Raw genomic sequence first — 13,726 nt, forward strand, 5'->3', positions numbered from 1 at the left:
CTATTGGTTACCGCTGTTGTCTTGGAACACAGGTGTTCCAAATTCGAACCCTAAAAAAAAAGGTGTTCCAAATTCGATTCATATCGCCCACACCTATTTTAGGGGGTGTTTAAAATAGAAGAAATAACAAGCATATGGGCCGGCTCAGCTTGGCGGACTTTAGACGCCCGTTTGCAAAATGCACACTACCAGGCGTCCAAAGCGCCTGTTAAACATCCACACATAGGCTTTATATATATAGCGATGTAAGTTGGGCTGTATTAACCACAAGGCCCGTGGGCTAACAGAAATGGATGCTCACAAAAATAAATATTTCGATATTTTCTCGTGCAATTTTTCACATCAATGTTTATTCAAGTATCAAAACATCTTCATCAGAAAGTGGTATAAAAATGGAAAAAGAATTGCAAGAAAGTCAGCTATGAACGGGCTAAACACACTACAATCTCCCGCGGGAGAAAACAATCGCAGATTGGCGAGTAAATCAAAATGAGGGGCGCAAATTAAACATCAGCCGCGATGAAGTCCATTCAGCATTTGGGCATGTCAGACGGCGGGGGGAGCAGCTTCTGGCTCGGCTTGCTGCCGTCCTGCACCTGCCACGCCATTCTCAGACCCCACGTCGTATGCACCTCCAAATGGCAATGCATGAACCATACACCTGCACATACACACACAACCATGGCACACATGAGTATCTCTCAAGTTAATTGGTTCTTAGTGCATTGTGTGTCACGTATTGATTGCGTAGAATTATGTTTACCTGGGTTGTCCGCGAGGAAGCGAATGGCCACCCACCCGCCGGCCGGCACGCCGACGGTGTTCCGCTCGACGGGGTCCACGAGGTTGAACTTGGCCGGGTCCTTCACGGCGTCGTAGTTGCCGAACCCTTGCCCGACCACGAAGAAGTTGAAGCCGTGCAGGTGAAGCGGGTGGCTCTCAATGCCGAGGATGCTCGTGTCCTGCATCACCAGCTCCACTGACGTGTTGAACGACAGTGCGAGGAGCTTGGTCCCCGTGGCCACGTGCGTGTTGTTCGGCGGCGTCCCCGTGTAGTTGAACGGCGACAGGGGCATGGCCGGGAAGTTGGCCGCGTACACGCCGCTGGTGAGGCCGGTGAAGTGGGATTGCAGGAGCGCCGTAGAGGGGAGCACTAGGGAGACGTTGTTCACGGCCGCCGCGAACTGCGTGCCGTTGGGCCCCTGGCACGTCATGTTCTTGGGGCACGGCAGCGTGCCGAGCCCGATCGTGAAGAAGAACCGCCGGTCCACCGACTGCGGCACGGCCGCCGGGTACTGCTTTGTGGCGAGGCTGCGGAGCTTGGTCGTGAACTTGGTCACGAAGTTGGTGTCGTTGAAGTACGGCAACATCGGCTTGAAGATCGGCAAGGCCTTGTCGAAGCTCGCCGCGGAGGGCGAGCCGGGGTTGCGGTACTCGAGGATGCCGGCGACGGTGGAGTTGTCGAAGGTGCCGGGCCTGATGGTGGAGTAGGGTCTGGCGAACATGTAGAAGTTGGCGCCGGGATAGGCCGGCTTGGTGTTGAGCAGGACGTTGGTGGTCTGGCCCGGGGAGATGACCAGGGTCCTGACGGTGAAGGGCTTGACGTAGACGGCGTCGACCTCGACGACGGTGAGCGTGTGGTTAGCCACGGAGAAGAAGAGCTCGTCGTTGAGCGCGGCGTTGACGAGGCGCAGCAGGTACCTTTTCCCGGGCTCCACCTTCAGCTTGAACGTGTCTGCATGCGTTCGTACATGCATGCACGGCAACTAGTTAGTTGATTACCGTATGTATTTTACTACAGAATCTATCTAGGACTACGACTTGCACAACCCAATTCCAAGGTGTAGCGTAAGTGCGTAACTAATGTTTTGTTTATCACGCAGCACGGGCCAGCCCCAACAGCATTCAATCGCTAAGGCGCACCAAATGTTAGGTCAGGCATCGATCACCGGGGGGTTATGGTGATGGTAACATTGCAATGACCTAAACAACTGATGCACCATTCCCTTTCCGTTTCAAGGAAGTAACACCGAAATCTTGTTCTATGCACTTTTGGTGATTTTGATTGGCAATCCTCCTGGCGTACTTGTCTCTGGTGATTACGTCAGTACAAGGCTGAAAAATGCACAGAAAGCACAAACTTTCTGCAAACACCTTTGTCTATCAGCAGCTCTACCTTTTGCACAACAAATTTCTGCAGGTTTAGCATCACTGATGTGCACGGTATCATTTTATTCTCCTTGAACAAGTTAAAACGCTGGGTAAACTGCACCACGTACGTACCTTTGGCAGAGCAGTTGTAGAGCGGCCCAGGAAGGCCGTTGATCGTGAACGCGTCGGAGATGTTGGGGGCTCCGCCCACCTTGAGGGCCGTGTTGACTATGGCCTCAGTGTCCGACAACCACCATTCACCTGCACCATCCAAGACAAAAGCCATCTTTTACGGTCGATCAAAATCACAAGCGCAATTAGATTTAGTTCTAAGTCCTCCAAGTTGATTTCTCAACAGCAAGTTTTCAATCGCAGCAGCACAACTGACCGAAGATGACGGGCGGGAGCTCCTTGTGCGGCGCGGGGAAGGGGTAGGGGACGCCGAGCTTGGGGAGGATGACGATGGCGCCGTAGACGGTGGAGCGGAACCAGGAGATGTGCGCGTGCCACCACAGCGTGCCGCGCTGCGCGGTCACCGTGAACTTGTACACGTAGGTCTGCCCCTTCTGGATCGGGCACTGCGTCACGTACGCCGGCCCGTCCGCCCAGCCGGTGCGCATCTGCCGGATGCCGTGCCTGCGACGACGGCGACGACGATGCGTGAGTGAACAAAAAAGCTTCGTGCATGCGGAAATGGTCGTGTTGTCTGCTCCGGCGACGGCGGAATAAACTAAAGCTAAATCCTAAAGCGTAAAGCCAGGGAATGTAGGTCGGTCGCACGTACCAGTGGATTGACATGTTGTGCGCGACGTGGTTGGTGACGCGGACGTGCACGCGGTCGCCCTCCCTCGCGATGAGCTCCGGCCCCGGGAACTGCCCGTTCACCGTCACGATGCTCTTGGTGCCGCAGAGCCTCGTCACGTTCGCCATTTGAATCTGCATATGATCAACAAGGCCTTCAAGTTTCAACAACAACGTACACCACCTGCAGATAAGCACAACATGCATGCGTGCATGCACTAGCTAGGCCAAGCTACTGGACGTGGACGTACATTGAAATCGTAGTGCCTGGTGATGCCCTGCGCCTGGACGACGAGCAGCATCAGGGTCGCCATGAGGAGGGAGCAGTGAAGACCGGAGGAGATAGTAATGGCCATGGTAGCGTCTAGGGCTCTAGGCTAGCTTTGAGCTAGCCGCTCTATATATGGAAACGGCCCTGAGCTCTCGAGGAGAGAGCAGATGACCAGGTGAGGATGCAGGACGGACTGAATTAATGGATGTGTGGAACTGGCGCTCGAGTTTATTTGTATATATAGGGTGTGTGTGTCAAGCCGGCACACCAACCACCACCGCGCCATTAGTTTCGGGGCTGTACATGCACGGCCATTGGTGATTGGTGGGATACGCAGCTTAGGCGGCAATTCTCGTTTGGTGATTCGGTGGATGAGCCATCAGGGCCGGAGCTCGGGCGAGCGCGAGCTGGAGGGCTCTAGCTTTGGAGTGTGGCTAAAGCCAGCCACCGGCAGGCAGCCATGCATGCATATCCATCTTTTTTTGACCATGTTTTTGGAGTAGCATGCAAATGATCGATCATCGACAGTGGTTTTGATTTGCATGCGTAGTCACGTACTACTACAGCGCGTTTCAAATCCGGTGCAAAAAGGGAAAAGTGAGAGGTAAAAGCGCGCGCACGCTAGGGTCTAGGGATTGCTAAAAGTAAGTTGTTGCCGTGGTAAATCGGTTGCGATGGAGGTAAGAACGACGGCTGAGAAATCCAAATCATCCGGAAACCTTCCGTGCCCTGTACTACATCTCGAAAAGGAAATGGAAAATATCTGGGCCTGACTTGCTTGTCGAAATGTCAAGTCAATATAATGTAGTGGGGCCCTAGCAGACCCCCTGTACTTGGTTATTTCTTGCTGATTTCCTTGAGATTGATGAATTCCGAGAGGCATTAGCATTATTGCACAAAAGAAAATGTGTGAGACTGACGGACCAGTTGCCAAAATCAACTTGGTAGGAGTAATTATGGCATAATATAGCTTCATGCCCACAATTGATTAAGTTTTACTCAATATCACATCCATGATAATTTGCGCAAAGAATTCAACATGAGCTGATTTGTCAATAGCGTGGCCAAGAACCTCGTTACTTATAGAAGAAAATGTCGACGTCCATTTTAAATGAAAGTTATTCTAGATACAAATCTAGTCTAGTACGTGCGCGCATATGGCACCTTCGAAGTTAGGTTGCGCGGCTTCATCAAACATCATTCCGTCGTATGGCGCACGCGCCACAACTGTATATTAATTCCTTTCGGAAGGGAGAACTCCTCTGTTACATCAACTTTTGGTCCTTCAAATCGGCCTGTCAAAAAATATAATCATGAGATCATTTCGAAAAACATGGACGTCGCGCTTTCGGAAAACAAAAGCAGATGCAGATCCGGCGATGGACCAACAACGTTGTTAGTTTTTGGACGGGAAATAATATAGATTATTATCGGTCACCGTCACCAACCTACAAAGTGGCTAGCTTTAGCTTAGCTTGAGCTTGCTCTAAAGCTCCAAGATCGCTAGGCAGTAAACGTCAGTTCGAGATCCTTTGCCTTCGTTCTTTCTTCCCCCCAACAGTGGAGGGAAAACCTAGGCGGTTGCAGTGCTCCAATATTGTATGTTGAACAACGTTGCGTTGCATGATCGCTTGACGGAGGCATCCATATCTAGTAGGTGCAACCAGCTGCACAAAGTTGGTGCCTTTGGCGTGCCTTCTTGAGTTCTTCCCTTGTACTACTACTGTTCCCCGTGGAGAGAAGGATGCTTGACCCAACCCGACCCGGGGATGCAAACGTTTTCCTTCTATCTTGCACTTGTTTTCATTGGGAGCAGGCAATCCGGACTCAACAACGCACCGATGCTTCCTGCTCGTGGCTTCTCCTGCACTTCTGTCGGCCTTGTTGTTTATCACTCTTCTATAGTTTATAAGGAAAATGATGTTTTGAGGTCTTCAAAGCGTAGCTTTGACCGTTCAACCATGTAAGAGAACTGATACACTACAAAAATATTTTCCAAACATATACTATTTGAGAATGGCACATCCAAACTTTTTGATTTTTTCTCAAAACTATCTCCAAAACATCACGTTGCTGTCACACCGAGGAGAACACCAAGGCGAAAATTGCACGGTACCTTTAGGTACCGGCAGATCCGCAGCCGATCATTACCATCCTAAGCTTCGTGCCACACTGTTTAGTATAAAAAATGAATCGTTTTGTTTCAAGAATACAGAGCAATACAACAAGATAGGGGGTCCATAATAGCATCTTTTTGTGTCAGATGAGAGAGTGAAAGAGGAGGGAGGCGATGCATGCACACAAAATTGCTTGCGACTAAAGACTTGCGTTTAATTTTTCTTATATCATTTTCAATGGCTCACAAGGGCATCTCCAACGCTGACCGGCCCTTCGCTGCCCTGGCCGCAACTGTATAAGCCGTGCTTCGGCGCTGTCCACATTGCCATCTATCCTCCTTCTCCTGCTCCTCTCTCCCGCCCATCTCTCTCAACAACTCCGGCGATGGGCAAGGCATGGGCGTCGGCGCTGACAGGCGGCGGTTTTGGGGTGGGCTCGGGCGGATCATGGTGACGCCGCTATCCTCCTTCCCCTGCTCCCCTCTCCCCGCCCATTTCCCTCAATAACTCTGGCGATGCACAAGTCCTGGGCGTCCGCGTCGGCAGGCGGCGGTTCTAGGGCAGGCGGCGGATCGTGGTGACGCCGCCCTCGAATTTTGGAGCCCTCTTCCTCATCGGCGAGTAGCTCCTCGACGGAGGCGGAGATCCTCATCTCCTTCGGCGACGAGGAGGACCAGCCGCAGTAGCAGCAACAACAGCTTGTGCCGGCAGTGGCGGGCCAGGTGTACGCCGCCACCTACGCGGAGTACGAGGAGCTGATGGAGCTGATGCTCCGTCGCTCCATGCTCCACCTTAACGGCCCGACTCCACCACCGGGGACATTCCTCCCACTGAAGCCGGACCCAGCATGCCCTCCGCGCTCTCCGTCGCGCAATCGCAACGTCCAAATCGGATGCCGCATGAAGAAAGAGCGCCTCTCGCCACTGCCAATACACGTCAAGGAGGAGCGGCTCTCTTCGCTGCCCCGACACGTCAAGGAGGAGCGCCGCCCGTGTACAATGCGACCGCGAAAGCACACGGTCGCCTTAGCCACTTCCTCGGCGGTAGTGGCAGCGACATCTCTTCTTCGTCTCGGAGCGCCCTAACGATGCAAGGGTACGCCAATAGGAAGCAACACCGTTGGGACAGGCGCAATGCAGCGTGGCGATCGGAGTTTGTTGACTCCAACGTCCTGCATCCACACATTGAGTCAGACTCGGAGCTGGCGTACGCCTTGGCTCTGGACCGCTCCGTGACGATGGCGGAGACGAGCAAGCGCCGTCTCCGCTGCCTAGACGGGGAGATGTCCAAGTACAGAGAGGAGTGGTCTCTCAGCGAGATCGCCACCGCCAATGCTGCCTCCTCCAAGGCCCGCCGCCCTCTCCCCGCCCACATCATCGGTGGGCGTGGCCGCATTGCGCATGGCACCGGAGGAAGCAAAGAGGACCATCTACGAGCATCAGGCGGCTGCCGGGAAGCCCTACCGCGATGCCGCCACCTTTGGCGCTTGAAGGTTGACTCCAACGACTCCGATGCCAGACCGGGCGATGATGACGGAAGAGGAGCCGTTGGCCAGTCCGGCATGGTCTACAAGGTCACCGTCAAGTATATGGTAGTTTAGGGTTTTATTTAAGGTTTTTAATTCACCACACAAAATATCGTCCAGTTTTATGTACAAATTATCTTATTTGAAATGAAATCCGCCGTGTTTATATCAAAATTTGCCCGTTTTGCACAGATTTCCTACGATTGGTTTGAACTGTTGGCAAAATGTATGCTACTACGGTTGGATGTTGGCCTCCCACATCTGTATCCGTGGACTGCCCCCTGTCCGCGGAAGGACGCAGGAGGAAATTTGGGGGTTGCCGCTGGAGATGCCCTAACTTTTGGACCAATATTCCAATTTCAAAACTTTTTATGTATTTGAACTCATGTCGCAAAGACCTTTAAAACAAGACCGGTTCTGGATACATTAAAATCGGTTCAAAAAACCATGAAACATATTTCACAAAAAATACATATATTTCAATTCCATATTTTTAAAACAATACAATTCACTATTTTGAAATAAACTATTACACAATTTCAAACAATCCGTTTTAGAAGTTGACATTTCAGTTTCATATTGTTTTTATTTTCAGAACCTAAATTTTACTTTTCACTGCTTGTTTCATAAAAATCACATCTATTTCAATTCCATATTTTTTAAATAACATATTTCACTCTTTTAAAATGAACGGTTACACATTTCCAAATAATTAGTTTCATAAGTTAACATTTTAATTCATATTGTTTTCATTTTCAGATGACAAATTTCACTTTTCACTGACTTCTTTCACAAAAATCACATATATTTCAATTCCACATTTTTCAAATGACATATTTAACTCTTTCAAAATACACTTTTACACATTTTGAAATAATCAGTTTCACAAGTTCACAGTTCAGTTTCATATTGTTTTCATTTTTAGAACCCACATTTCACTTTTGACTACTTGTTTTACAAAAATCACATCTATTTAAATTCAACATTTTGGAAATAACATATTTCACTATTTTAAATGAACGGTTACACATTTTCAAATAATCAGTTTCACATGTTAACATTTCAATTTTATATTATTTTCATTTTCATATGAGACATTTCAATTTTCACTCGCTTCTTTCACAAAAAATACATCTAATTCAATTCCACATTTTTTAAATGGCATATCTAACTCTTTTGAAATAAACTTTTACACATTTTAAAATAGCCAGTTTCACAAGTAGACATTTCACTATCGAGTTCTTTATCAGTTCACATACTTAAAGTAGATAAATAGCTGGCCAGGCCTACTTGAGTGATGCAACATAGTTCTTGTGTAATTTATTACCTTGTAAAAACTGGTTTGTTTAACTAGTTTTTGTATCTTCTTGCCCTAGTCATGTTTTGATGTTCATCAGCAAACCATTGGCTAGTTTATATGGGTCACACAGTCTTTGTATGTTGTCCTTGTTTGTTGTTGTAACTTTTTCTATAAACACCCATAAATGGGTCAAACTAACGTGTTACAGTCATTCATCAGGGTCTCCTTCAGTTCATCTGGAACTATACCCAACCGGAGAAAGTCACCCTTGCTCTTAGAGTGAGAGGCTAGGTAGTGAATAGCTTTGTTCAAATCCCTTTTGATCCATCCAACCTTGTATGACCCGAAATTCTTTGTCGTAACTTCAGTGTGCCCTAATCATGTTCCACACGCTATTGACTTATGTATCATTTCAAATGCTGTCCAACTAGTGCTACATAACTATCATAAATAGCTGACAATATCTAATTGTAGGATGCAACAAGGTTTATTTGTTTTTAACCTATAAAAAACTTGTTTGTTTTACTGGTTTGTTGTTGTAACTTGTTTCTCTAGTCACGTGTCAACTAACTTCAAATTTTCAGGATCCAATTGAAACTCCAATGGCTCAACATGTACCTTTTAAAAATTTGTTTGTTTAAATGGTTTGTGGTTGTAACTTCTTGCTCTAATCATGTTTACCTCAACTTTCAGGTTCCAAATGGAACTCCGATGGAATAACATGTGACCCCAAGATCAAAGACCGAGCTCCCCTAGGACGTAAGATCATCCCAGAGCAGTGCCACCGACATGATCATGTGTCATGACTTGCCAAGTGTTGTTGTTTTTGATGTTGGAAATATGCCCTAGAGGCAATAATATTGCATTATTATATTTCCATGTTCATAATTAAGAGTTTATATTTCATGCTATAACTACTATGATCCTGGAAATGTGCGATTCAGTGGAAAACTCATACACATGTGGAATGATAAATGGTAAAGAATATGTTCCTAGTATTGCCTCTAAGACTGGCTCAACTGTTGTTGGTGATCATGTTTTCCGGGTCTTTGGATATCGTTAAGTGTAATGATAGTCCTAAAACAACACTAAGAGTATGACGTTAGAAGAACGATCATATTGAATCGACCCAAACTTGTTTCTTATACTTTCAGATAATATTGTCTGAAATCAATTGTCATAACATGGAGTGTTAACATGTGTCTTTAGCTCCTCAGACCATGAGAGTATAGTAGTCACTTCCTACCGTACGATGGACTTTGGGGTTGCCCAAACGTAATCTGTAACTAGGTGATCATAACGACAACTTATAGGTTCATCAGAAAGTTTGACAAGGGACTAGATAGCTCGAGAGTGGGATTTTCTCCTCCGACGATGGAGAGATATTCTTAGGGTCCTCTTGGTGTGACGACATCCATCATCGTCTGGCCAGACATAGGTGACTATGTCACAGGGATGCCAGAATAGTTCAACGAGAAAGAAGAACAAAACCGACAACGGGATCAACAGTATAGTGAGCATGTGCATGACTCAGGAGGATACTGACGCATCTTGGGTTTTGTAAAGTACTGTGAAGCAAAGAAAACATCATATGATAACCAAAGGTCCACTTGAATATCATCCATGTAATCATAGGGATCAATATGGACGTCCACGATTTTGCTATCTGTCATTGAACGAATGGGTTTCGTTCATCTCTACGTTTTACCGAATCTACGGGGTCACAAGCTTAAGGTAATCCTGATCTGTTGAGTGTTAGTAGGACGGGAGTATCATGGATTTATTTGTTAAATAGTACATTTAGAATAGTTCTGAGAGGAGCCAGAAGCGTTTCAGGGTCACCGGAAGGGTTTCGGAGCTTATCAGGCAATAGCAGGTATTACCGATAAATAATATATAGGTGGAAAATGTTTCTAGAGATGTTAAATTTATAATAAAAGGCTCTAATAATAGTTAGAAGGCTTTTATATTTAATTTAATATCAACGTATCTTAAAAGGCCAAGAGGAGGCTGAGCAACTTAGGCCACTTGGGGCCAAAATAGGTGGATGCGCCTCCTTGCTCCTCGTAGAAGGAAGGGGAGGCCGAATTGGAGGGAGATCCCCCCTCCTAGTCTAGCCAAAGGGAGGGGTTTTACTTCCCTTGTGGCGCCCCCTCTCCCCTCCATCCAACCTACATATACGTGAGGACTTTTGCCCTTTTTATACACAAGTTTTTGAGCCTCCTCTAGTTCATCTAGCCCTAGTTCTAGTTGGTCCTAGTTGACTAATTAGAGCTTGGTCTAGTTCCTCTAATCATCATAATTAGAAGCCCGGTGTGGTTCTAATCTCCTCCCTCTAATTATCCAGCGATGATTAGCTCTCGAAGGTGAAGGGCTGCTGGATTGTGAAGATTGAACGCTTGCAACCAAGTAGAGAGGTCGTGCTTTCAGTCTTCCGTTCGAGGGATCGATCGAGGGCGGTTCGTGAGATTGTCATCAATGGTTTGAGGGATGCCAAGTATGATCTACACCGACTCATCTACTTTTTCTTCACTCCGGTGTCGGTAACCATTGTTGGTCCAAACCATATATGCATCTTCATATTGTTCTTGGGTGGATTTTACCATAGTTCTAGTTCTAAAAAAGACTGCCAGTTTGTTCTTTAAAATAGGGCTTTGGCAGGGTTCTAGGTAGTGGGCCAAACCAATACCAATAGGGATGAGCGACATATACTTACTAATTTCATAATCAAAGAAAAACTTAAAGGGCAATCAAATAATCTAAACATGCAGGCAAAAACATAATAAAAGTAATGTGCCCTACCTCTTAGTAAAGTAAGGCCTTCCAGAGCCCCCTTCTTTTTCTAGTTAGTTGAAAGAAAAGCAACGGGGAAGATTGGCTTACCAGTTAATTGGTATGTATCATATCTTTCTATGGTGGGACATCCTATTCACTCCTTGAGATTCCCCCTTTACCGAAAATGCCACCCGCGGGTCCTTCCTTAGCTCCAGAAGAAAGGGAGCAATCCCCCTCTGTTGGCCTAAACCTCGATCCATCCCAGAGTAGCCGCCGGCTGGACGCGCTGAGCTTTATGATTACCATTGTCATTCTTCCCTCTCCTCTCTGATTGCTTTTCATTGTCTCTTTGAGTTTACCCTGTTTTCGTGACTCTCCTCTCTTTATTCTCCCTTTACCACAACGGTGCCGTCCATGGATCAAATTATTTCGTGGATTGGATTTCACTTTCGTAGGGCATTTTTTGTTTTCTACCATGTTTCCCAACAACGATATAAGAGCGTGGTTCTATGAGTAGATGCAGGTTTCGATCTAGATCAAATGTGGATGTGAGAGTTTTATGTTCTTGCTATTCTTCCCTAGAGTGTTGCTTTGGTTCAGTTCATTGACGACATGGTGTTGCTTTTCACAAGGTTCTGGCAATCGATCGGCTCTGGCCATCGACGGTCTGCTAACAGTTCCTTGGGCTTCATAATAGTCAAGAACAGTGAACCATCGCGTACGAAAGAGGGTGATTGGAGGATCGGAAGTATGTCTAGAGGGTGTGTGATTAGAATACTTGACAAAATAAAAATCTATCATTTTCCCAATTTTAGTTGTGGGCAGATTTTAGCAATTAGAACAAGTCAAGCAATCAACCTACACATGCAATTCTAAGAGTATAGTAGCGGAATGTAAAACATTTCATATGAAGGTGAAGGGAAGGGTTTGGAGAAGGCAAACGCAATGGAGACACATATATTTTTGGCGTGGTTCTGATTGCTGGTGCTATTGTACGTCTATGTTGATGGATACTTCAACCCACGAAGGGTAACAATTGTGCGAGTCCACGAAGGGCTCCACCCACGAAGGGTCCATGAAGAAGCAACCTTGTCTATCCCACCATGGCCATCATCCATGAAGGACTTGCCTCACTCGGGTAGATCTTCACGAAGTAGGCGATCTCATTGCCCTTACAAACTTCTTGGTTCAACTCCACATCACGACGGATGCTCCCAAGCGACACCTAACCAATCTAGGAGACACCACTCTCTAAAAGGTAATAGATGGCGTGTGATAACCCACAAGTATAGGGGATCACAACAATTTTCGAGGGTAGAGTATTCAAATCAAATTTATTGATTCGAAACAAGAGGAGCCAAAGAATATTCACGAGTATTACCAGTTGAGTTGTCAATTCAACCACACCTGAAAGACTTAATATCTGCAGCAAAGTTTTTAGTAGCAAAGTAGTATGGAAGTAACGGTAACAATGGCAAAAGTAACAGTAGTAGTTCTGTAGTGATTGTAACAGTAGTAGTAATGAAAGTAACTTATCAAAGATCGATATGTGAAAATCTCGTAGGCATTGGATCAACAATGATAATTGTGTTGGATGATATTCATCATGTAGCAGTCATAACCTAGGGTGACACAGAACTAGCTCCAATTCATCCATATAATGTAGGCATGTATTCTGTATATAGTCATACGTGCTTATGGAAAAGAACTTGCATGACATCTTTTGTCCTACTCTCCCGTGGCAGCGGGGTCCTAGTGGAAACTAAGGCCTCCTTCTAATAGAGAACCGTACCAAAGCATTAGCACTTAGTGAATACATGAACTCCTCAAACTACAGTAATTACCGGAAAGAATCCTAATTATTGTCACCTTGGGGTATGTGGATCATAAATTGTAATAGGTGTCTTCAAACTTGCAAGATAGGATCAAGAACATACATATATTCATGAAAACATAATAGGTTCAGATCTGAAATCATGGCACTCGGGCCCTAGTGACAAGCATTAAGCATAGCAAAGTCATAGCAACATCAATCTCAGAACATAGTGGATACTAGGGACCAAACCCTAACAAAACTAACTCGATTACATGATAAATCTCATCCAACCCATCATCGTCCAGCAAGCCTACAATGAAATTACTCACGCACGGTGGTGAGCATCATGAAATCGAGGTGATGGAGGAAGATTGGTGATCATGATGGCGAAGAATCATCCTCTCCGGAGCCCCGAACGGACTCAGATCAGCCCCGCCGATGAAGAACATGAGGCGACGGCAGCTCCGTATCGTAAAATGCGATGATTCCTTTGCTTTGATTTTTTATCCCCGAATAGGTACTTATAGAGTTGGAGTTAGGATCAGAGGAGGTCTAGGGGGCCCACAAGCCTACAGGGCGCGCCCCCCAGTGCTTGTGGCCTCCGGGTGGCCCCCTCTGGTTAATTCATGCGCTAGTATTTTTTATATATTCCACAAAAAATCTGCGTAAATTTTTAGGTCAATCCGAGTTTGATTTCTACAAATAAATAACACCATGGCAAGTCTGCTGAAAACAGCGCCAGTCTGGGTTAGTTCCATTCAAATCATGCAAATTAGAGTCCAAAACAAGGGCAAAAGAGTTTGGAAAAGTAGATATGATGGAGACGTATCAACTCGCCCAAGCTTAACCCATTGCTTGTCCTCAAGCAATTCAGTTGACAAACTGAAAGTGACAAAGAAAAACTTTTACAAACTCTGTTTGATCTTGTTGTTGCAAATATGTATATCCAATATTCAGGTTTTTAGCAAAG

General features: G+C 46.2%; 1 protein-coding gene across 1 annotated transcript; it reads right to left on the minus strand.

Annotated features, from left to right (window-relative positions):
• Positions 1-290: 290 nt before the first annotated feature.
• Positions 291-3,427, minus strand: LOC123071382 (laccase-4). The gene is made up of 6 exons (XM_044494926.1): positions 3,204-3,427; positions 2,936-3,087; positions 2,540-2,787; positions 2,284-2,412; positions 764-1,735; positions 291-661 (listed from the first exon to the last, which is right to left on the minus strand). Exons 1-6 carry the CDS (start codon positions 3,306-3,308, stop codon positions 531-533), a joined length of 1,737 nt encoding a protein of 578 aa, XP_044350861.1. The 5' UTR covers positions 3,309-3,427; the 3' UTR covers positions 291-530.
• Positions 3,428-13,726: the final 10,299 nt, after the last annotated feature.

Source organism: Triticum aestivum, chromosome 3B, assembly GCF_018294505.1.
Source record: "Triticum aestivum cultivar Chinese Spring chromosome 3B, IWGSC CS RefSeq v2.1, whole genome shotgun sequence".
NCBI lineage: Eukaryota > Viridiplantae > Streptophyta > Magnoliopsida > Poales > Poaceae > Triticum > Triticum aestivum.

Coding starts and splice junctions, on each gene's coding strand:
- LOC123071382 (XM_044494926.1), bottom strand. CDS start 3,308: ATGGCCATTACTATCTCCTCCGGTCTTCACTGCTCCCTCCTCATGGCG. Junction 3,088..3,203: donor CCAGGCACTACGATTTCAAT/GTACGTCCACGT, acceptor GATCATATGCAG/ATTCAAATGGCGAACGTGAC. Junction 1,736..2,283: donor CTACAACTGCTCTGCCAAAG/GTACGTACGTGG, acceptor GAACGCATGCAG/ACACGTTCAAGCTGAAGGTG.